This window comes from Equus caballus, chromosome 12, assembly GCF_041296265.1.
Source record: "Equus caballus isolate H_3958 breed thoroughbred chromosome 12, TB-T2T, whole genome shotgun sequence".
Classification (NCBI taxonomy): domain Eukaryota; kingdom Metazoa; phylum Chordata; class Mammalia; order Perissodactyla; family Equidae; genus Equus; species Equus caballus.
In genome coordinates, this window is record NC_091695.1 from 34,984,397 (window position 1) to 35,007,454 (window position 23,058).

Sequence of the window (23,058 nt, forward strand, 5' to 3'; positions counted from 1 at the left end):
GATGTGGAGAAAAGGGAACCTCATACATTGCGAGTGGAAATGCAAACTGGTACAGCCATTATGGAAAACAGTATAGAGACTTCTCAAATAATTAAAAATAGAAATACCATATGATCCAACTAGTCCAATCCCGGGTATGTATCCAAAGAACATAAGAACACTAATTCAAAAAGATATATGCACCCATATGTTCATTGCAGCATTATACACAAAAGCCAAGACAGAAGCAACCTAAGTGCCCATCAGTGGATGAACGGATAAAGAAGATGCAGCATATATACACAATGGAACACTACTCAGCTATTAAAGAAGATGAAATTTTACCATTTGCGACAAGATGGATGGACCTTGACTATATTATGTAAGCAAAAAGTCAGACAGAGAAAGTCAAATATCGTAAGATTTCACTCATAAGTGGAAGATACAAGCAGTAACAACAATAAACAAACACAGGGAAATACAGATTAGATCAGCTGTTACCAAAGGGGATGGGTTGTGGGGCAAGGGGTGAAAAGAGTAAAAGGGCACATGAGTACAATGACAAATGGTAACTATTCTTTGGGGGGTGAACATGATGTAGTCTACATATAATTTGAAATGTAATGATGTATACCTGAAATTGATATAATGTTCTAAATCAGCATTACCTCAAAAAAAAAATAATAACAAGCCAAAAATAAGAATTCAATGAAACTCTAAGAATAATATGTAAATGTAATGACATGTTTTGTACCAGTTTGTTCAAGTCAGAGCAATCTCGAAAGTCAACATTCAGTGTTGCTACACATCTTTTTTTTAACCTGACCACAACTTTCTCTCCTACTTCACACAGCAAAAACTGTTCAGAGTTGAGAACCTTGCTTGTACCACCATCTATCTCCTTTCCTGGCCCTTGAAGTCTGCTGGAAATATCAGCATTAGAGTAACACAAACCATTCTACTTCATCTATAATATCACCCCAAAAAACCATAAATCTCTAAGACATAAAATGTTGAACAAAATGATAGGAAAGAAAGTATATCAATTTTCCATATTTGCTCTTTGTCTTTGCAATACTGAATATTCAGTAATTCTGTTATTATGATGAGCTGTCACATGTATTCTCACACCAAATAGTTTCAGATGTTTGAGATATGAAAAATGATTTGGTAGTGTGATCCCATTGGCTATGTGAACCAAGGGTAAATTTTCCAGATTGGATGGGGGAGAAAAAGGGAGAGTTGAGTCCCACAATATCAGAAATTGCTATTGGCTGTGACATGGATTTTGAATATCATCTCCCATCAGAAATCCCCACTGGACACTATGTGCAAAAAATTAACTCATCAGATTCATAAATAAACGGCATTGAAGGGACAAGATACTTCCTTCCATTCCTTTTATGATTCAAATCACCTCCTCCTTCCTTAGACTATAGGTGGTATAGACTAGGATGTAATCAAAAATTTATTAGATGATTAGCATTGAAAGAGGCCTTAGACAAACACTAGCTAGGTAAGATTGGTCTTTGCAGTAGGCACAACCAGACCAATTGCACAGGATTGTTTCTGTCCAAAGTCACATCCTTTCTCTTTGTTCCTTCCTATTCTGGTCAGAAACACAAAACAAACATTGGTCACTTCTGTGTCTTAGTCATGCTGCTGCATCAAAATATTTGAGTGACAAAGTTTCTATATCCAAGAGGACCTCTGTCTGTTACCTTTCCTTTCATGTCAGAGTCCTGCAATTGGGCAGGGTTCAATCTCAGAAACTAAAGGAAGCAACAAGTTTTTAAACCTGATGTTTCATAAATGATGGAAAGATTGATATATAAATAAATGATCAATCTACTCCTCATGTAAGCTGATGTTCATGAACCACTAGGACTTAAAGATATTGTGTTTGCATGGCATTGAGTCACCTATTGGTCCATTTTGGCATATTATTTGTGTCAAATTAAGTCTTCTTTTTCCAAAGGCAGTATGAATTTTGTTATAGTGCATTCTTGTGCATGTTATTGTGGGTTAAGGTGATTCTGATAGGATAAATATGTCAAAAATCTCATAATCTGTGACCTCAGCAATACTTTCCCTTCTTTTGCAACCTCTTCAAGGCGTCTTTGATTTCTTTGTTCCTCAGACTATAAATCAAGGGATTCAACATGGGAATCACCACAGTGTAGAAGACTGATGCAAATCTGTCAAAGCTGGAGGAACCGCCAGAGCTGGAACTCAAGTAGACAAAGATACTTGAGGAATAGAAGAGGGTCACTGCTGTCAGGTGAGAAGCACAGGTGCTGAAAGCCTTGGACCTGCCTTTAGCTGAAGTGATCTTCATAATGGAGATGACAATACAGCCATAAGATATCATGATAATTGAGACATTTATTATCCCAAAGATCACTATTAATACCGCAGTCATGAGTTGTACAAAGAAAGTGTCAGTGCAGGACAGGACTAACAGTTGGGGCATGTCACAGAAGAAGTGGTTGATGATATTAGGCCCACAGAATTGGAGCTGAAGCATGGCACACAATTGGGATATAGAACCAGAGAATCCTGCCATATAGGACCCAAGCACCATTTGAACACACAGAGTGGGTGACATGATGGATGAATAGAGAAGTGGGTTACAAATGGCAGCATATCGATCATAAGCCATGGCTGTCATGAGACAAGACTCACTCAGTCCCATGGTTGAAAAGATGAAGTATTGAACAGCACAACCCACAAGGGTGATGGTTTGCTGCTCCTGGAAAAAGTTGGAGAGCATCTTGGGGACTGTGGAGGTCACGTAGCAGATATCAATGAAGGACAGATTATGGAGGAAGAAGTACATGGGTGTGTGGAGATGGAAATCCATCCTTATTAAGATGATGAGACACAGGTTCCAAATCAGAGTCATAATGTACACCAACAGGAATACAACGAAGAGCACTGCTCTGATTCCGGGGAAATCTGAGAATCCCAAGAGGAGGAAATGGGTGATAGCTGTAATATTTCCTCCTTGAGTCATTGGCTTGGTGCTCCTAAAATGAGAAAAGAGTCAAAAGAATGCATTACTGACTCACGTGAAATGACGACATTATAATTCTCACATCTGCCATTTTCTTCCCTTCACTGAGCACTGAAAAATGGAAAACGCTTTACCGTCCTAGAAGAAAGACTACAGTTTCCATCTAATGGTCAAATAGGACCTTCTCAGTGTTTCAGGTTCCCAATTACCTGATGAGGTCTCAGAAAAATTAAAAGACGTATTTTAAAAATATTAAATATTTATTAAATTAAATATTTAATATAGGACCCCAGAACCATCTGAACACACAGAGTGGGTGACATGATGGATGAATAGAGAAGTGGGTTACAAATGGCAGCATATCAATCATAAACCATGGCTGTCATGAGACAAGACTCACTCAGTCCCACGTTTGGAAGGGTGAAGTATTGAACAGCACAACCCAAAAGGGTGATAGTTTGCTACTCCTGGAAGAAGTTGGAGAGTATCTTGGGGGCTGTGGAGGTCACGTAGCAGATATCAATGAACGACACATTATGGAGGAAGAAGTGCATGGGTATGTGGAGATGAAATATTAAATATTTTAAAAATTTTCTAAAAAGCAATAGAAACTCTATAATTATATGAGAGAGATCATTGTAAAACGGTAAGATTTTATAGGAATTTTGAAAATTCAATACATAACTGCTGCTTAATAATAGTGAGGTAAAACTGGCATCATTCCAGAATAAACTTGAAATAGCTCTTCTCTCCAAGATCTCATCTAGGTAGATTTTTAAAATTTTCTTCTTTTACACATAAGAAAAATTACCCTGTTTATAATAACTTCTCAAACTTTTTACAAATATATTTAATACAACACCTTCAACATGGCCTGGAAAATTATATCATAATTTATAATCCTGATATTTTCTTGGGGGATAGCATGTATGCCCAATAAAGTTATGAAGTAAGTCTTCTTAGGGAAGTCTTCATATGAACTATTCCTGAGGGAGGCTGGTACAAATATTAGCCCCAACTACTGTATCAATTGTAGGATACTTTGCGTCTTAGGAAACAGCATAGTACTGTGGTTAAGGGTTCAGACTTTAGAGTTTTTATTCTGAATGACGTCATCAAGATGGCAAAATAGGTCATGCACTTTGTCACTCTTGCCAGAAAAAACTAGCAACTACTCGTAACAACACATCATTTTGAAAATCCTAGAACACGGGGATGAGGCTGAAATATCCCCATGGGCCACAGAGAATGAGAAGAATCCTGTTAGAAAGTTAGAGGAACAGCTACACTCTGACTCCATGGTCCCTCCCCCTGCCAGCACTGATACCAAAGCCAGATAAGGACATTAGAAGAAAAGAAAACTGCAGGTCAATGTCCCTGACCTGTTGAATACAGATTCTAAATTTTCAAAAAAAAATCCTAACAAACAGAATTCAGCAGCATACTAAAAGGATCATACTCCACTATCAAGTAGGATTCATTCTGAGGATGCACAGATGGTTTAGTATACAAAAATTAACAAAAGTGATAGTCACGTTAATAAAATGAAATATAAAAATCATATAATTCTCCATAGATGCACAAAAAGCATTTGACAAAATTCAACATACATTCCTGATAAAAATTCTCAATAAATTAGGTATAAAAGGAACTAAATCGAACTTAATAAAGGCCATATTTAACAAAGTGACATCTAACATCATACTCAATGGTAAATGGTTGTAAGATTTTTTTCTAAGACCAGGAAGAAGACAAAGATGGCCATTCTCTTTATTCCTAAAACACAACAATAAGTCCTAGCCAACACAATAAAGTCAAAATAATAATAATAATAAAGCCTCATAAATGGAAATAAAAGATTGAAATTGTGTCTATTTGCAGATGACATGATTTTACGTATAGAAAATCCTAAAATCTTCACTAAAAACTGTTAGATCTAATCAAATAATTCACTAAAGTCCTGGGATACAAAATAAGCATTCTATATACTAACACAAATTGTCTGAAAAAGACATAAAGAACCAATCCCATTTACAATAGCATCAAAAACAATAAGATGTGTAGAAAAAAATTAAACAGGAAGGTGAAAGATCTCTTCACTGAATACTATAAGTCACTGACCAAAGAAATTGAAAAAGGTACAAGTAAATTGAGAGGTATCCCATGTACATGGATTGGAAGAATTAATATTATTAAAAAGTCTATGCTACACAAATCTGCCAATAGACTCAATGCAATCTCTATCAAAATTCCAATGGCATTTTTTACAGAAATAGAACAAACAATCCTAAAATCCCTGTAGAACCACAAAAGACTTCGTATAGACAAAGCAATCCTGAGAAAGAAGAATAAAGCTGGCAAATGTTTCAAACTATGTTACAAAGCCATAGAAATAAAAACAGTATGCCACTGGCATAGAAACAGACACAAAGACCAATGGAACAGGATCAAGACCCCAGAAATAAAACTGTGTATATATGGTCAACTAACATTTGACAAGAGAGCCTAAAATACTCAATGGAAAAAAACAGTTTCTTCAATAAACGATGATGGGAAAATTGGATATTCACATGCAAAAGAATGAAACTAGACCCTGATCTTACATCACTCACAAAAATAAACTCAAAATGAATGAAGACTTAAGTGTAAGACCTGTAATCATAAGACTCCTTGAGGAAAACATAGGGAAAAAACTTCTGAACATGGATTGGAAATGATGTTTTGGATATCACACCTAAAGCACAAGCGAAATTAAATAATTAAATAAATAAATACATAAGATGGATTATATCAAACTAACAGGTTTCTGCACAGCAAAGAAAATGATAAGCAAAATGAAAAGGTAACCAACAGAATAGCAGAAAATAGCACATCACATCTCTGATAAGGAGTTAATATCTAAAATATATAGGAACACATACAACTCCGTAGCAAGAAAATAAATAATCCAATTCAAATTTTTCATAGGACCTGAATAGATATTTTTCCAAAGAAGACATATAAAATGCCAACAGGTACATAAATATGTGCTCAACATCATAATCATCAGGGAATTGCAAATCAAAATCGCAGTAAGATACCAACTCACAACTGTTAGAATGGCTATAATCAAAAAGGAGACAACAACTCCTGGCCAGAATGTGGAGAAAAGGGAAACGTGCACTGCTATGAGAATTTAAATTGGTATAGTGACTATGGAAAATAGTATAGAGTTTTTTCAAAAAATTAAAAATAGACCTACCATATGATCCAGCAATTCCATATCTTGGAGATATATATATACAAAGGAAATGGTATCACTGCCCCTAAAACAAACCTGTATCCCAATGTTCATTGCAGGATTATTTATTATAGCCAGAGTATTGAAACAATCTAAGCAACCACCAACAGATAAATGGATAAAAAGTCAAATTATATATTTATAAATATAAATAACACATGTATAAATAACATAAATAATAGGATGTATCATAAAGGAATATTGTTCAGGCATAAAAAAGAAGGATATCCTGGAATTTGTGACAATATGGATAGACCATCAGGATATTATGCTAAGTAAGATCAATCAGACAGAGAAAGGCAAGCACATTATGGTCTCACTGTATGTGGAATCTAAAATGAAACAAACTCATAGAAACAAAGATCAGATTTGTGGTTGCCAGAGGCAAGGAGTGGAAGGTAGGGGAATTGGGTGATAAGATCTGTGAATATAATGTACAGCATGATGAGTATAGTTAACAATACTGTATCATATATTTAAAAGTTGCTAAGAGACTAGATCTCAAAAGTTCTCATCACAAGGAAGAATACTGTAATTATGTGAGGTGATGAAGATTAATCTTACTGTGGTAATCATTTTATTATATATATATATATAGTAAATTATGTTGTACACCTTGAACTTATACAATGTTGTATATCAACCGTATATCAATACAAATGGAAAAAAATAATTTTAGTTTTGATACTCTCTCATGCTCTGAACTTACCCTGGTGGTTTTAACACACTAGAAATGATTTACTCATAACAAAGTGAGGACAAGAGCCCCTTAACTGTAAGGTTAATGGGAGGGTTTTATGAGGAAATTCATGACACTGCTCAGCACACAATCCAGGACACATTAATTGTTCAATAGATGTTGGCTATTACTATCATTGATTACTTACAGATAACTATGAATGACAGCTGTACCTGTAAAAAGGAATGCCAGGGGTGCTAGAATTTATGGGTTAACTTGGGGAAATTCCTGAGACATCATCAGCTCTGTAGACAGCTAGGCATCATTACTTCTGGGCAGGTGTAGATTCAGACCTAGCATCCAGACAAATCAAACCACCTGAAGTCATAAAGACACAAATCACAGAAATGATCTTCTGTTTAGTTTGCTTCAGTTCATGTACACTTGAGTCAACAGATAACCAGCATCAAGCTATGATGAGCATTGATGTCGAGAAAGAGTCAAAGCAACTGTTTCAATTCCCAAATACAACAAAAGTATATTTCATATGTTTGTTGATACATTCAGTGTGTTATAGCTCACTAATAGATTCATAGCAGATAACAACAACTGGCTATGTTCCATATCCAAAGTGATCTTCCTTGAGTTGAAAGAGTAAATCAATATTAATGACCAAGAAAATTTTGAAAAAAGATTAATAATTAAAAAGACTTGGAGATTCAGACTTTAAAAAATAATATAAACATTAACAATTCCTTATTCTTGTAAAAATAGACATGTCAAAAGAAGAAATAGAATTTAACAAGTAAATTTTAACATTGGTAAGAATTTAACATACGATATAGGTAGTATTTTAAACTGATAGAAAAAGGATAATCTCTGCCCGAAGTGATCGCTTAAACCTGGCTCACTATCAGTAAAAAGCATTAGAGGGATTAATAGATATGCATTTATATAATCTTAGGATGGGAAAGAAATTTCTAAACTATAACATGAAGCCAGAAACTATGAGAAAAAAATATGATACAACAATTTAAACTTGGCTATGGGTGAAAAACCTACTTATATAAATACAATTGATAAACTGTAAATTGGGGAGAATAGAATCATCTATAATATAATGAGACAATATCTATAAAGGTTAACACATTGTAGATATCAAGCAGTTAATTTTGCACATTCCGCTTTGGTGGCCTGGGGTTTGCTGGTTTGGTTCCCAGGTGCAGACATGGGACCGCTCATCAAGCCATGCTGAGGCAGCTGCCCCACATATAAAGTACAGGAAGATGGAGACGGATGTTAGCTCAGGGCCAGTCTTTCTCAGGAAAAAGAGGTGGATTGGCAGCAGATGTTAGCTCAGGGCTAATCTTCCTCAAAAAAAATAAAATAAAAATTTTAAAAAAGGCAGTGGACTGTATAAAGTTGGGAAACACAGACAAGCATATTTTATCTTAGTTAATCCTGAAATTCAGCAAGTTATTATTTTGATTCAGTGCTCAATTATTAATATCTACAATGTGTTAGCCTTTATACATATTGTCTCATTATATTATAGATGATTCTATTATCCCCAATTTACAGGTGAAAACCAGAAATTAACAGCGTTTGAGATCATACACTTAGGAAATTGAGAACCAGTACTCAACATCCATGCCTGACAGTTTAGTTTAGAAATTATTCTTTTCACTGTATACCATAGAATTTGGGTAAGGTGAAAGAAAACCTGAAGAAGAGATATAAGTGCAGGGTGTGGAAGTGAGAAAGAGGGGAGAGTTGAAGAATGAATGAGATTGAGGACCATAACCCATGCTTCATGTACTTCCTCTTCCTACTAGAAGAATCACACAGCAATTGAGATAGCATAGAATTCACTGTTTTCTATAAATCTTGCTCTCTGACCTTGACCCAGATCCTCCAGGAAGACAAGCTTCTTGCCAAAGGTTGAAATTGCTTATTTCTTTTCCAAAGGAATTTTACAACTGGACCCTATTACACTCCAAGATGTGTGATTTTGGCCATGAAATTGGCTGTCCACTCACAGCCAAAGAGATGCGCATATCTGGAGTCCTCTTAAATATGTTATTAGGACAGAGGTGAAAGGAGAAAAGACAATTACAGGGAGAAAACTCTCCATGCACTTGCTCTCTTGAGACATAGAGTTCTTTTCCTGATAATTTCATGTCCCACTTTCTCATGTCCCTTCTGATTCAATCCCCCACTTCCCCATGGTCCTATTATGATCTCATGATTATAGCTTTTCTTTTAATACAGTTGGAGTCACTGAAGTTGGAAAGCACCTAGAGATCATCTAGTCCAATACCGTGAATTTCCTGGTGAGGATCTGAAGCCAGTGGAGCTAAGAGATTTCCCCAAGATGACACATCTGGTTGATGATACAGCCTGATAACAATAAATTAGATATGTAGACACTTACTTGTTTACAGAGTACTTTCATTTTAAGTACACTTTCTCAAATAGCTGACCTAAATCAATCATCACAGCAGCAATGTGAGGCAGATAGGGCTGATTTCCTATGCACAAGTGAGGAAAACAAGTCAATAAGGAATACAGTAGAACTTATTTATTACAAAATCATAACTTATCATGGTTACAACCATGGGCATTGATATCAGCCAATCTGGTTTGAATGCCAGTTTTCCACTAGCTGATTGTGTGAACTTCAGCAAATTAAGCTCTTCAAGCCTCAGAATTTTCACCTATAAAATAAGGCTGATAGTAGTAGCTCCTTGATAGAGTAGTTTGTCATACAGAGAATCAAATTAGTTAAATGCTTATAAAGCACTGAGACTGTGTAGTACACAGTATGCCTTCTATTAATAGGTTTAATTTTGTGTTCTAAATTGGAGTTCTTTTCCACATATTATGCTGCATTACAGGGAAGAAGGCATCAAGATTGAGGTGTAGGTGGACTCTAAACTCCCCCCCTCCCATGGACACAACAAATTTACAACTACTCTTGGAACAATTACCTCTTGGAGATCACCGAAAAGTGAATAAAAAGAACACTGGCAACAAGGGACAGTGCTGGCAGAGCTAGAAGAGGTAGAAATTCCTTACTGGAGAGAAAAAAGCCACCTTCAAGCTATGACACTTCTCAGCTGGGAGGGAGTGATCCTAAGGTACGAAGCCATTTCTGGACGATTGGGCTGTCTGAGTAGGGGAAGATTACTGCCATAAGCAACTTTTAGATTCAACACAAATGAGATAGGTGTCATAATTTTTGGCTTTGCTGGCTATTAACTACAATAAGGAATACGCCCCAAAAGCTATCAGACATAAGGGGAACAAAAGCCTACTCTTAAAGAGCCCATGTGCAAATTCACCCATTTTGGAAAGCAACCTAAAATCACCAGAAAGAAAAGTGTACAGTCCTTTGGTGAAAAGAGAATCACTTGATAGGCTCTGGGTGGATCTCGCTTAGAAGTGAGACATCCACAGGGACTGAGACATTGGCAGTGGGCATTATTATGATCTAGTACAGGCAAGCTGACACAGAAGCTGCCAAATGCCATTGGAATTCTTCCTCTGGCCTGTTAGCACAGGGGTCTGCGCCCCCCCCCCCACTAGAGCACTGATTTAATCCAGTTCAGCCAGGACAGACAACGTGCCCTTGGGACTGGCACCATCTAACAGCAAACCCTTGGACAACTTGTGGTTCCACAGATGCGGGGTGCTTGGAACCTCTGCTGCCAGGTGAGTGGGTCTATCTCTGTGGGGCAGGGCATGCATGAGGAGCAGGTCTGCATTGGCAGAGTGTGTGGAGCCTCTGCAGTGATGCAACTGTGTCCACTTAAGTGGGTGGGGGCATGCGCACATGGCAAGACTGTGTTGATGATGTATGTGGCCCTGTGGGTGGTGGGTTTTGTCAGCTGCAGCAGACTTGTGCTTATCAAACAACCACATAGGGGATGGGCCCCATCTTCCAAAGCCTGAATAAGTTGGATGCTCCCATGCCTGGGGCTGGCCCAACTCAGCTGCAATCCTGAGAGAGCTGGCAATAGCCTTGCAAGTCATAGGCCTATAGCTGTTGTCAGTCCCTCAGTCTAGCAACCAGCCACACAAGGGGAACTACTCACTTAACAGAAAAAGTGCAATAGGGACATGATATGAGACCTTTCAATCAACTGTTCTGGGGCTCCCCACACTTGATAAACTGACTAAGGTGACCATAGCAGCAACATGAAACTGAACCTTACAACCAGCCAGCCAGGGGGACAGCCTAGCCTCCCCAGGCACCTGCAGCAAGAGCAACCCTGCCACAACAGAACACATGTAGCCCCCACAGGGGACACTCCTGAAACATTTGGAACTAGTCACAAGAGGGAAAAAGACTGATGGACCTCAAGGCATCTCTTAAATAAAGCCGCCTGTCTAAGATTGGGAGATGTAGGTGACCTACCTAATACATAGATATAAGCACAGAGAAAGAAGCAAAATGAGGAGACAAAGGAATATGTTCCAAATAAGGGAAAAGGACAAAACCCAGAAAAAGAGCTAAATGAAACAGACATAAACAATCTACCTGACAAAGAGTACAAACTAATAGTCATAAGGGTGCTCACTGATCTTGGGAGAAGAAGGGATGAACTCAGTGAGAACTTCAACAAAGAATTGGAAAATATAAAAAACAATCAATCAGATGTGAAGAATACAATACTGGAAATGAAAAATTCATTAGAGGGACTCAATAGCAGAGTAGGTGATACATAAGAATAGATCAATGAGCTGGGTGAAAGAGTAGAGAAAATCACTCGAGCTGAACATAAAAGAAAAAAAGAATTAAAAAGAACTAGGACAGTCTAAGGGACCTCTGGGACAACATCAAGCACACTAATATCCATATTATATTTGTCCCAGAAGGAGAAGAGAAAGAAAAAGTGGGAGAGAATCTATTTGAAAAAATTATAGCTGAAAACTTTCCTAACCTAAGGAAAGAAATAGACATCCAGGTACAGGAAGCACAGAGAACACCAAACAAGGTAAACTGAAAGAGGTCCACACCAAGACACATTATAATTAAAATGTTAAGAATTAAAGATAAAGAGACAGTCCTAAAAGCTGCAAGAGAAAGACAACAAGTTACATACAAAGGAAACCACATAAGACTATTGGCTTACTTCTCAGCAGAAATTTTACAGGAGTCAAATCACTTGTAATGGCAAATATACAATAGAGATAGCAGATCAATCAAAAGGACATAAGACAAAAGTACTACAGTTATCTATTTCCATGATGAGGGTAACAGATACACATGCAAAAAGAAAAGAGATTAGGATGTCAAAAACATAAAATATGGGAAGAGAGGAAGAAAAGAGTAGCATTTTCAGCAAGAGGTCAAACTAAAGGGTTCATCAACTTAATATAGATTGCTATATACATAGGTGACTGTATGTGAACCTCATCATAATCACAAATCAGAAACCTATAATAAATACACAAAAAAGAGAGAAAGGAACTGAAACATAATGCTCAAGAAAGACATTGAACCACAGGGGAAGATTCAAGAGAAGAAGAAAGGAACAGAGAAAAACAATTAAAACATTCAGAAAAAAAGTTAGAAAATGGCAATAAGTACACTCTTATCAATAGATACATTAAATATTCATAAGCTAAATGTTCTAATAAAAAGGCATAAGGTGGCCAACTGAACAAAAAAAAGAAGATCTATATATATGCTACACACAAGAGACACACTTCAGACCTAAAGACACTCACAAGCTGAAAGTGAAAGGATGGAAAAAGAATCTCCATGCAATGACAATGAAAAGAAGGCTGTGGTAGAAATATTTGTATCAGAAAAAAATGGACTGTAAAACAAAACTGTTAACAAGAGGCAAAGAAGGGCACTGCATAATCACAAAAGGAACAATCCAATAAGATGATATAACACTTCTAATTATCTATTCACCCAACATCGAAACACCTAAATATATAAAGCCATTATTAACAGACATAAAAGGAGAAATAGGCAATAACATAATAATAGCAAGGGACTGTAACACTCCACTTAACACTCCACCAATGGGTATATCATCCAAACAGAAGATCAGTAAGGAAACATTAGCCTTAAATGACATGTTAGACCAGATGGACTTAGTAGATATATATAGAACATTCCCAACAAAAGCTGCAGAATACACATTCTTCTCAAATGCACATGAAACATTCTCCTGGGTAGATCACATATTAAGCCACAAAACAAGTCTCAATAAATTTAAGAAGACCGAAATAACACAAAGCATCTTCTCTGGCCACAATTGTATGAAACTAGAAATCAACTACAGAATGCAAATCGGAAGAGCCACAAATATGTGGAGATTAAACAAAAGGTTACTGAACAATGATTAGGTCAATGAAGAAATCAAAGGAGAGATCAAAAAATACCTGGAGAGAAATGAAAATGAAAATAGGACATGCCAAAATTCATGGGATACAGCAAAAGTGGTTCTAACAGGGAAGTTTATAACAATACAGGCCTACCTCAACAAACAAGAAGAATCTCAAATAAACAATCTAACAGTATACTTAAAGGAACTGCAAAAAGAAGAATGAACCAAGCCCAAAATCAGCAGAAGAAAGGAAAGAATAAAAATCAGAGCAGAAACAAATCAAATAGAGACAACAAAAACAATAGAAAAAACTGATGTAACCAAGAGCTGTTTCTTTGAAAAGATAAATAAAATGGACAAAACTTTAGAAAGACTCAACAAGATAAAAAAGACAGAAGGCTCAAATAAAAAAAAATCAGAAGCGAAAGAGGAGAAATTGCAATGGACACCTCAGAAATACAAAAGATTATAAGAGAATACTATGAAAAGCTATATGCCAATAAATTGGATAATCTAGAAGAAATGGACAAATTCTCAGAATCATACAACCTTCCAAAATGTAACCAAGAAAAAATAGAAATTTGAATAGACTAATCACCAGTAAGGAGATCAAAACAGTAATCAAAAACCTCCCCAAAAACAAAAGTCCAAGACTATATGGCTTCCCTAGTGAATTTGACCAAACACTCAATGAAGATTTAATACCTAGTCTTCTCAAACTCTTCCAAAAAAGTCAAGAGGAATGAAAGCTTCCTAACTCATTCTGGAAGCCAATATTATCCTGATAACAAAACAAGACAAGGACAACACGGAAAAGCAAAATTACAGGCCAGTATCACTGATGAATATTGATGCAAAAATATTCAATAAAATGCCAGCAAATTGAATACAATTCATCAAAAAGACCAAGTGGGATTTATTCCAGGGATGCAGGGATGGTTCAACCTCCACAAATCAATCAATGTGATACACCATATAGACAAAAGGAAGAATAAAAACCATATGATTATCTCAACAGATACAGAGAAAGGATTTGACAAGATACAGTATCTATTTATGATAAAAATTCTAAATAAAATGGGTATAGAAGGAAAGTATCTCAACATCATAAAGGCCATATATGAAAATCTCTCAGCTAATATAATTCTCAATGCAGAAAAACTGAAAACTATTCCTCTAAGAACAGGAACCAGAGAAGGATGCCCACTTTTGCCACTTTCATTTAACATAGCAGTGGAAGTTCTAGCCAGTGCAATCAGGCAAGAAACAGAAATAAAATGGATGCAAATTGGAAAGAAAGAAGTGAAACTGTCACTATTTTCACATGACATTATTTTATATAGAGAAAACCCTAAATAATTGCACAAAAACTTTAGAAACAATAAATGAATACACTAAAGTTGCAGAATACAAAATCAACATACAAAAATCAGTTGGGTTTCTATACATTAACAACCAAGTAGCATAAAGAGAAATTAAGAATGCAATCCCATTTACAAGTGCAACAAAAAGAATAAAATACCTAGGAATAAACTTAACCAAAGAGGTGAAAGACTTGTAGACTGAAAACTATAAAATATTGTTGAAAGAAATAGGACACAAAGAAATGGAAAGATATTCCATGCTCTTGGATTGGAAGAATTAATGTAGTTAAAATGTCTATACTTCCTAAAGCAGTATACAGATCAATGCAATTCCTATCAAAGTTCCAAAGACATTTTAAACAGAAAAAGAACAAAGAATCCTGAAATTTATATGGAACAAAAAAGACTCCAAACAGCCAGAGGAATCCTGAGAAAAAGGAAAAAACCTGGAAGTATCACACTCTCTGTTTTCAAAATATGCTACAAAGCTATAGTAACCAAAACAGCATGGTACTGGCACAAAAACAGACACACACATCAATGCAACAGAATCGAGAACTCAGAAATAAACCCACACGTCTACGGGCTGGCCCCTATGAGCAGCTAATTTTTCACAAGGGGACCAAAAACATACAATGGAGAAAGGAAAGTCTCTTCAATAAGTGGTGCTTGGAAAACTGGACAGCCACATGCAAAAGAATGAAAATAGACCACTATCTTACACCATACACAAAAATTAACTCTAAATGGATTAAAGATTTGAATGTAAGATCTGGAACCATTAAACTTCTAGAATAAAAGATAGGCAATACACTCTTTGACATTGTTCTTAGCAGCATATTTTCAAGTACCATGTCTTACCAGGCAAGGGAAACAACAAACAGATGGGACTACATCAAACTAAAAAGCTTCTGCACAGCAGAAGAAATCATCAACAAGATGAAAAGACAACCTAATAATTGGGAGAATATGTTTGCAAACCATATATCTGATAAGGGGTTAATATCCAAAATATATAAAGAACTCATGCATCTCAACAACAAAAAAATCCAACAACCCAATTAAAAAATGGGCAAAAAATCTGAACAGACATTTCTGCAAATAAGTTATACAGATAGCCAACAGGCACATGAAAAGATATTCAACATCACTAATTATCAGGGAAATACAAATCAAAACTACAACAAGATATCACCTCATACCTGTCAGAATGGCTATATTTAACAAGATGGGAAATAGCAAGTGTTGGAGAGGATTTGGAGAAAAGGAAACTCTCAAACATTGCTGGTGAGAGTGCAAACTGGTACCGCCACTATGGAAAAAAGTATGTAGATTCCTCAAAAAATCATGATCTCGTAATTACAGCTTTTCTTTTATAAAACTTGGAGTCATTTGAACAGCAATGGACCTAGAGATCATCTAGTCCAATAACATCAACTTCCAGGTGACTACCCAAAGCCAGTGAAGCTAAGAGATTTGCCCAATATGACACACCTGGGGGCTAATATGGCATGATAGCAATAAATTAGATATGTGGACCCTTCCCTGTTTACAAACCACTTCTATTTTAGATACATACATGTCCTCAACCACCTGACCTGAATCAATTATCACAGCAATCCTATGAGGTCAACATGGCATGATTCCATGTGCATAAGTGAGGAAATTGAAGCAATAAGAATCCAATAAAACTAATTTATGGCACAGCCACGTATCATTGTAGTTAATACCATGGGCATTGGTATTAGCCAGTATGGGTAGAATTCCAGGTTTCCAAATGCTGTTTGTGTGAACTTGAGCAAATTAAACTCTTTAAATCTCTTTGTTATCACCTTTAAAGTGGTGTCGACAGTAGTAGTTGTTTCACAGATAGATTTTCATACAGTGAATCGAATTATATAATGATTACAAAGCTCTTATAAGAGTGTGAAGTACAGAGAATGCCTTCTATTAACAGTAGATTTAATTTATGTGTTCTGAATTGGAGTTCTTTCCAACATATTATGCTGCATTACTAATCCTTTATTAAAAATATCTACTTCAGATGATTCCTGAAAACTTTTTTTTCTTGTTTTTTGTATTTTTTTTTAAGATGGAAACATCTACCCTGCCATTACTAGGGATACAGCAATGTTTTAGGAAGGTCCCAATCACGGTTTGATCTACTTCAGGCAATTTTAATTTTAGAGAGAAAGGCATGGATGTGGCAATGAGTTAATTTGATTTAACACTTTCTATTTGGTTTGGAGTCATATGTTCCCCCTGATAAAAAACTGTATAGAATCTGCATACCACTGGCAAGCAATGGTAGTCATGTCTCTGGTCAGTAATAACCCATCTGTGTTCCACAAATCATGCTTTGTGAAACTCAAGATGGATTGTTGCTATGCTGGGAAGAATATAGCAGACGTCAATATGCCTAAAGGTTCTACCTGTAAAATGGGGACAATTTCTCATCTGCTAACTTTTCATGGTAATTGAGCCAAATCACACCTATGCAATGTAACTATATGAAGTATAAAATGCTGTATAAACACTAATGTAATACGTAAGTAAATTAGTCCATAAACTCTTGCCTGAAAAATATCTCTTTTCAAATTTTCCTGAAATTCTCCTGGTTGTGCTCTGGCTTTCCATGGTACCCCCCGACATTAGCTGGCTCTGCTGCACCCTGGTAAAACTTAAGGCCTTGTAATCCCTGGGACTTTCAGATCTATGGGCTTCCGACGCTGCCTCCCAAGACACATCACACCAGCCTTAATTTCTGAGGTCTCTTGGAAGCTACCATGGAGCATGTCCCAGGCCACCTATGCCCAGAAATTGATGACTTTGATTTCTTTCCAGCCTCTGAGAATCTCCCCAAATCTTAACCTCAAAAGTGTGCCTTCTTTCTACCATTATGTTTTCCCATCTCTTTTTCACAATTCACTACACAAGGAGTCTCGAGGAGTAAGTTGGAGGAAATAACAATGTTATTTTTAAATATGCCACACCAGTCTTTCCCCTCCCCTTGCCTCTTGTCTCCTCCCCTCCCATCTCCTTTCCTCTACTTCCTTTCTCATTCTCATTATCTTTTTCTGTCTTTGTACTTTTGTTTCTATCTCTCTCTTTTTGTGTCTCTCCCTGTCACACACTCTTTCTCTTTCTCTCACTTTCTCTATTCATGAATAAGACGATAAAGTATACATTAGTAAATTATTTTCAATTTAACATATTTAATTTTGCACATCATTTTATTTTTATTCAAATATATATGAATGCTTAATATTTGAAAATAAATAAAAGACATTTTAAAAATCCTAGAGAAAAGAAGCATCTATGTGTCTTTGTATGTTCTTGGCATTTCTCTACATATACTATGTATCAAAACCTGTATTCACAAAACAGAGAGTTTTATCTAAGTGAGTCTAATCATGGAAAAAGGCTTTGTAAACTGAATTCAGTGTTTATGATGTTGCCTCAAACAGATCACATGGTCATAGTAGCTAAACATAATGGCACCAGGAATCAAGAAAACCAGATTTTAATTTCTGCTTTTTACATAGATATTCTTGTGACATACAAGAGGTCACTTAAATATTCTAAACCCTGTCTTCATTATAGGGGAAATAATACCTGCACAAATATTGTTCCTAGTGAAGTAAATTGTTTGTCCTCTTTACCATCCTCTTGACAGCCGCTTTGATCTCCTTGCTACTCAGACTATAGATAAGAGGATTTGACATGGGGATAAGGGTAGGATAGAATACTCACAGTACCTTGTCCTGCTTTTCAGAGTGTCTAGGGCTAGGATGCAGGTACACAGAGAAGCCTGTGCCATAGAAGACTGTTACACCTGCCAGGTGGGAGGCAAAGGTATTGAAGGCCTTGGCAATAGATTTTATGGAGGATATTTTCAGGATGGAAGCTGCAATGGGTGGAAACCATGGATTAAGAGGATAAAGAGAAAAGAACCAAGGGCAGTAAAACAACTAGCAGAATATCAGTCTTTTGGATGATGAAAGGATTGGAGTGAGGCAAGGAAATAATTTGAGCTATATCACAGAAGAAATGTGGAATTTTATTGAGTCCACAGTAGTAGATATGAAAGCTAGGGACTGTTTGAACTAAGCTACTAGGGAAAGCACTGCCATAGGCCCCAGGAACCATCTTCTGACAAAGGCCAGAATCTATGATAGCTGAGTACTGCAGAGGCCTACTGATAGCAACACATCTGTCATAGCTCATCATGGTTAAGGAGAAGGACTCAGTGAGACATATCCAGCACCCAGTAAAATACTGGGTGGCACAAACAATGAAGGAAATCATTTTTTCACCCTTTAAGACGTCTCAAAGCATCCTTGGTTTGGTGGAAGAAGAATAGCAGATGTCTATAAATGACAGGAAACCGAGAATAAAGTATATAGATGTGCGCAGGTGGGAGTCCACCCTGATTAGGATGATGAGACCCAGGTTCCAGAGGAGGGTCACAAGGTAGATCCCCAAGAAGACTGGAAAGAGGGTAAGCTGCAGGCCTTTTTCATCTGAAAGTCCCAGGAGAACAAGCAGCCACAGAGGTGTGATTTCTCTTTCCTTCCATCTTCCTACTTGGTGACATTTGCTAAGGAAATGGATTCATTCTCAAAAAACAAAAATCTATACTCTTCATTTCTTTGCAGTCATGCATCTGACTAAATATACATCTTAAGTCGTCAAAGTTGATTTAATCTGTGTCTTCTACCTAGAATCACCAACCTTAACTGAAAAATGTTCTTGCATAAATACTACCATTCTCTTTGGGGAAAAAAGAGAGTAAATGGACATCATTAGTACCTCGTCTCCTAAAGTCTTAATTTCATGTTTTCCCATTCCAATTTTACAAATATATGAGAATTTGAAATTGACTAAATTAGGAAAATGCTGTCATCTCTCTATAGAGTGAAACAGAATGATTCTGATACAGCACAGCTCTGAAATTAATTCGGTGCTTGAATAAGTCCATGCTGAACCTTATAGTTAAATGAGGATGGTGAAGCAAGTTCTTTTATAATCCCCTTGGGAACTAGTATTCAATTAATCTGTAACCAGGGAAGTTGGACAATTCTGTAACTTCCTTTCTACCTTCATAAAGTCAGGACAGATTTGAGAATAATGTAATGAGTTGGTGGTAAGAGTCACACACCAAGAAGTAGCTTGGAAATCCATGTGACTTAAATTGATGACTCTAGGAAGGCCCCTGAGAAGTTAGATAAGACCAGGTTGTAAGAGACAATATGCCCCCATCCATACAGGTACAGATTTTTCTTTCCTCAACTCAGAGATATTTATGAGTTAAACTGCTTGTGACAGTGATTCTTGATCTTATTTTGGCAAGTGATAATTTCAAAAATGATGGAAATTCTGGAACCCCTACCCAGCAAACTGCAATGACTTACCACCTTCGCATATGGTTTTATTGGATTCTCAATCAAACACAAGTCTATTCGTGGTTCCCAGGTTAAAGACTTCTCCTACAAAGTAGAGTGGCTTGATCTCATAAAGGTGTTAGGATGCTTAGGCAATGAATATGGTCATTAGGAAAATGAAGCAAAATTTCTGAAAGTCTTTCTCTTTTTCTTCTTTGGAGCCAGTCCAGAGAAGGCAAGGACTAAGACTTCATGCCAAATGCTAAATAACCAAAAGAATATTTTTGCATCAGGCACTATGTGCCCTCTTTAAGATGCAACAGCTGTTGTCTCTCCAGATAATTATTAGAACATCTACCAACACAAGCACATTTTAATTCAGATGAATTCAATATAGAAATAAACCCATGGGAGGCTGTGAAAGGTCAAAAATAGATGTCAAATATTTCCTAGAAGTTGTGTACATGGGTGAAATTAGAAGTCTTCGAGGTTTCCCCGGAGAAAGGCTGTGACATTAACAGAATAAGCTATGGTATGAACTATAAATATTTGTCAGCATTAGACATCTGGGAATATCTTCCTTCTCCACAATTATTTCCCAGCCTCCTAGTTCCAAAAATTAATGAAAGAGAAAATGCCCATAGAAGCATAAAGTTATTTCCTGAGGGGTAACATAGAAGGGTTTATTTCTCAAAATCACATCAATCATTGCTTCATGGTGCTCTGTTTTGAGAAAAAAATTTGAAGGAAAGAAGAGATTATATAGAAAAGAAAATCAAGATGTTTTCCTTCAGCATGGAAGGAGAAATGATAGCAGAATATGTAATTACCAACCCATACATAGTTGTGGTTCTTTCCACAGGGATAATGAGTGGAGGGAGAATTTCATGAGAATACAGCAGAAAATTGCATTCTTCTTCATCATCACCATCACCATCTTAACCAACAGTCATAACAAAAAGGTTATTAGGGTAGCTACAATACATACTGTTCTTCTACTTCTACTCATGGACACATTCACAGCTTCCTCTAATGTCCATTCATTCAATATGGTAACCTTAAGCCTCACATGCTGTCTCCTAAACACAGATAATACTCAAAAAACTGCCTCTATATTTGTATTACATCCTTCAGGAAACTCAATTAGATGTGTGCCGAAACTTCTTCCTCTACTTTCCACATTACTGAAAGATCTATTATTTATATTTCTCTGCTGTATTTTGTTTAATTTTTACAGATCTCTCTTCCAGTAAATTCATTCTATCATAAGTTGTGCAAATTGCCTGTTTAAGTGATCCATTCAACTTCAAAATTCAACCATAATATTTTGTTTTCTCTCTAGAGGTACCATTTTCTTCGTTGCCCAAATGGTCAGCTTTTTTTTTTTAAAGATTGGCACCTGAGGTAACATCTGTTGCCAATCTTATTTTTTAATTTTTTTTTCTTCTTCTTCTCCCCAAAGCCCCCCAGTACATAGCTGAATATTCCAGTTGTGAGTACCTCTGGTTGTGCCAGGTGGGATGCTGCCTCAGCATGGCCTGATGAGCAGTGCCATGTCTGCGTCCAGGATCCAAACCAGTGAAACCCCAGGCCACCGAAGCACAGCACATGAACTTAGCCACTTGGACATGAGGCCGGCCCCCAAATCATCAGCTTTGATAGCTTCTTATTCTTTCATCATACTTTCCATAATATCTTTTATTTAAACGTTTGAAATGTACTCATTTAAATTATTATTTTCTAATAATAGAAATACATAGTTTTGCATGCCTCATTCTATAGTTGGATGTCATTGCTGCCTCTACCTCAGGTGCCCTGCTTATTTGTATGTTTAGTGATTTTTATATCTTAGGTTCACTTTTCTTTGAAATTTATCTGTGGGAATCATTGATGCTTGGATTTAAAATGTATTCCTTTAGATATGATTTATGTTACTTCTGTCAAATACTTTGAAGTATTTTGACTTGTTATTTTGGGGGTAACAATCATTATAATATCTAGGCAGCATATTTCCGTAAGTAGATAGATGAGATTAAAATGATCAAATAAAAGGAGTGGCACCAGCATTTTAGCAGAGAAAGACATTCCCTGTTTTTGTAACAACGAATTGTAACAGTGAATTGGGTATCCATCCACAAACAAAAGTACCTTTGTGAATTATGGTATCCAGCATCATACACCAAGGGACACAGGAGGAATCTTGCCAACCTATGCATACAGTAATAGGCAGACAGACCTCAGTATAGGCTACAGAGCCAGCAGGATCCAGAGAGATATTCCTAACCTATCTTGGCCACAGTCAAGTAAAGCCTGAAGAGTGCTGACTTTGGCAGACAACCATGAATGAGAGAGACTTTGTGGAAGCCTAGCTAACTGAATTTATATGTTCTTTTTGTACTCTGCAATTTTACAGGTGAAAACAGAATTTAACAGAGTTCAAAAACACATCATTAAGAAATTGCAGAACTAGAACTCAACGTCTGCCCTTCATCCCACAGTAATTACTGACATTTTAGATTACAGATTATTCTTTTCACTGAAGGTCAGAGAATTTGAGTGAGGATAAAGAGAATCTGAGGAGGAGCCCTAAGTGGAGGGAATGGAAGTGAGAAAGAGGGAAGAGTTAAAGAGTGGTAAATACTGAAGACCATAAACTTTACTCCACTTAGGGCCTATTGGAAGAATCACATGGATATTGAGAAAGCACAGACCACTGTTTTCTATAAATCTTGCCCTATCCTTTGCTCAGACCCTTCAGGGATAAATACTTCTTGCCAAAGATTGAAATTTCTTAATTCTTTTTCAGAGGATTTTTCCAAGTGTTCCTTTTACACTCCAAGAAGGATGCTTTTGGCCATGAAGTTGTCTGTCCACTCACACCCAGACAGATACCCACAACTGAGGATCCTCTTAAATGTGTTGTTAAGGCAGAGGTGGAAGGATAAAGGACAATTAGAGGAAGAAAATTCTCCAGGTTCTGTAGTCATTGTTGTCATGGAGTATTTT

General features: G+C 36.6%; 1 protein-coding gene across 1 annotated transcript; it reads right to left on the bottom strand.

The window, feature by feature from the left end:
* Positions 1 to 2,056: 2,056 nt before the first annotated feature.
* LOC138916896 (olfactory receptor 5AN1-like) lies at positions 2,057 to 2,995 on the bottom strand. Its single transcript, XM_070230501.1, has one exon. It carries the CDS (start codon positions 2,993 to 2,995, stop codon positions 2,057 to 2,059), a length of 939 nt encoding a protein of 312 aa, XP_070086602.1.
* Between the last annotated feature and the right edge of the window lie 20,063 nt (positions 2,996 to 23,058).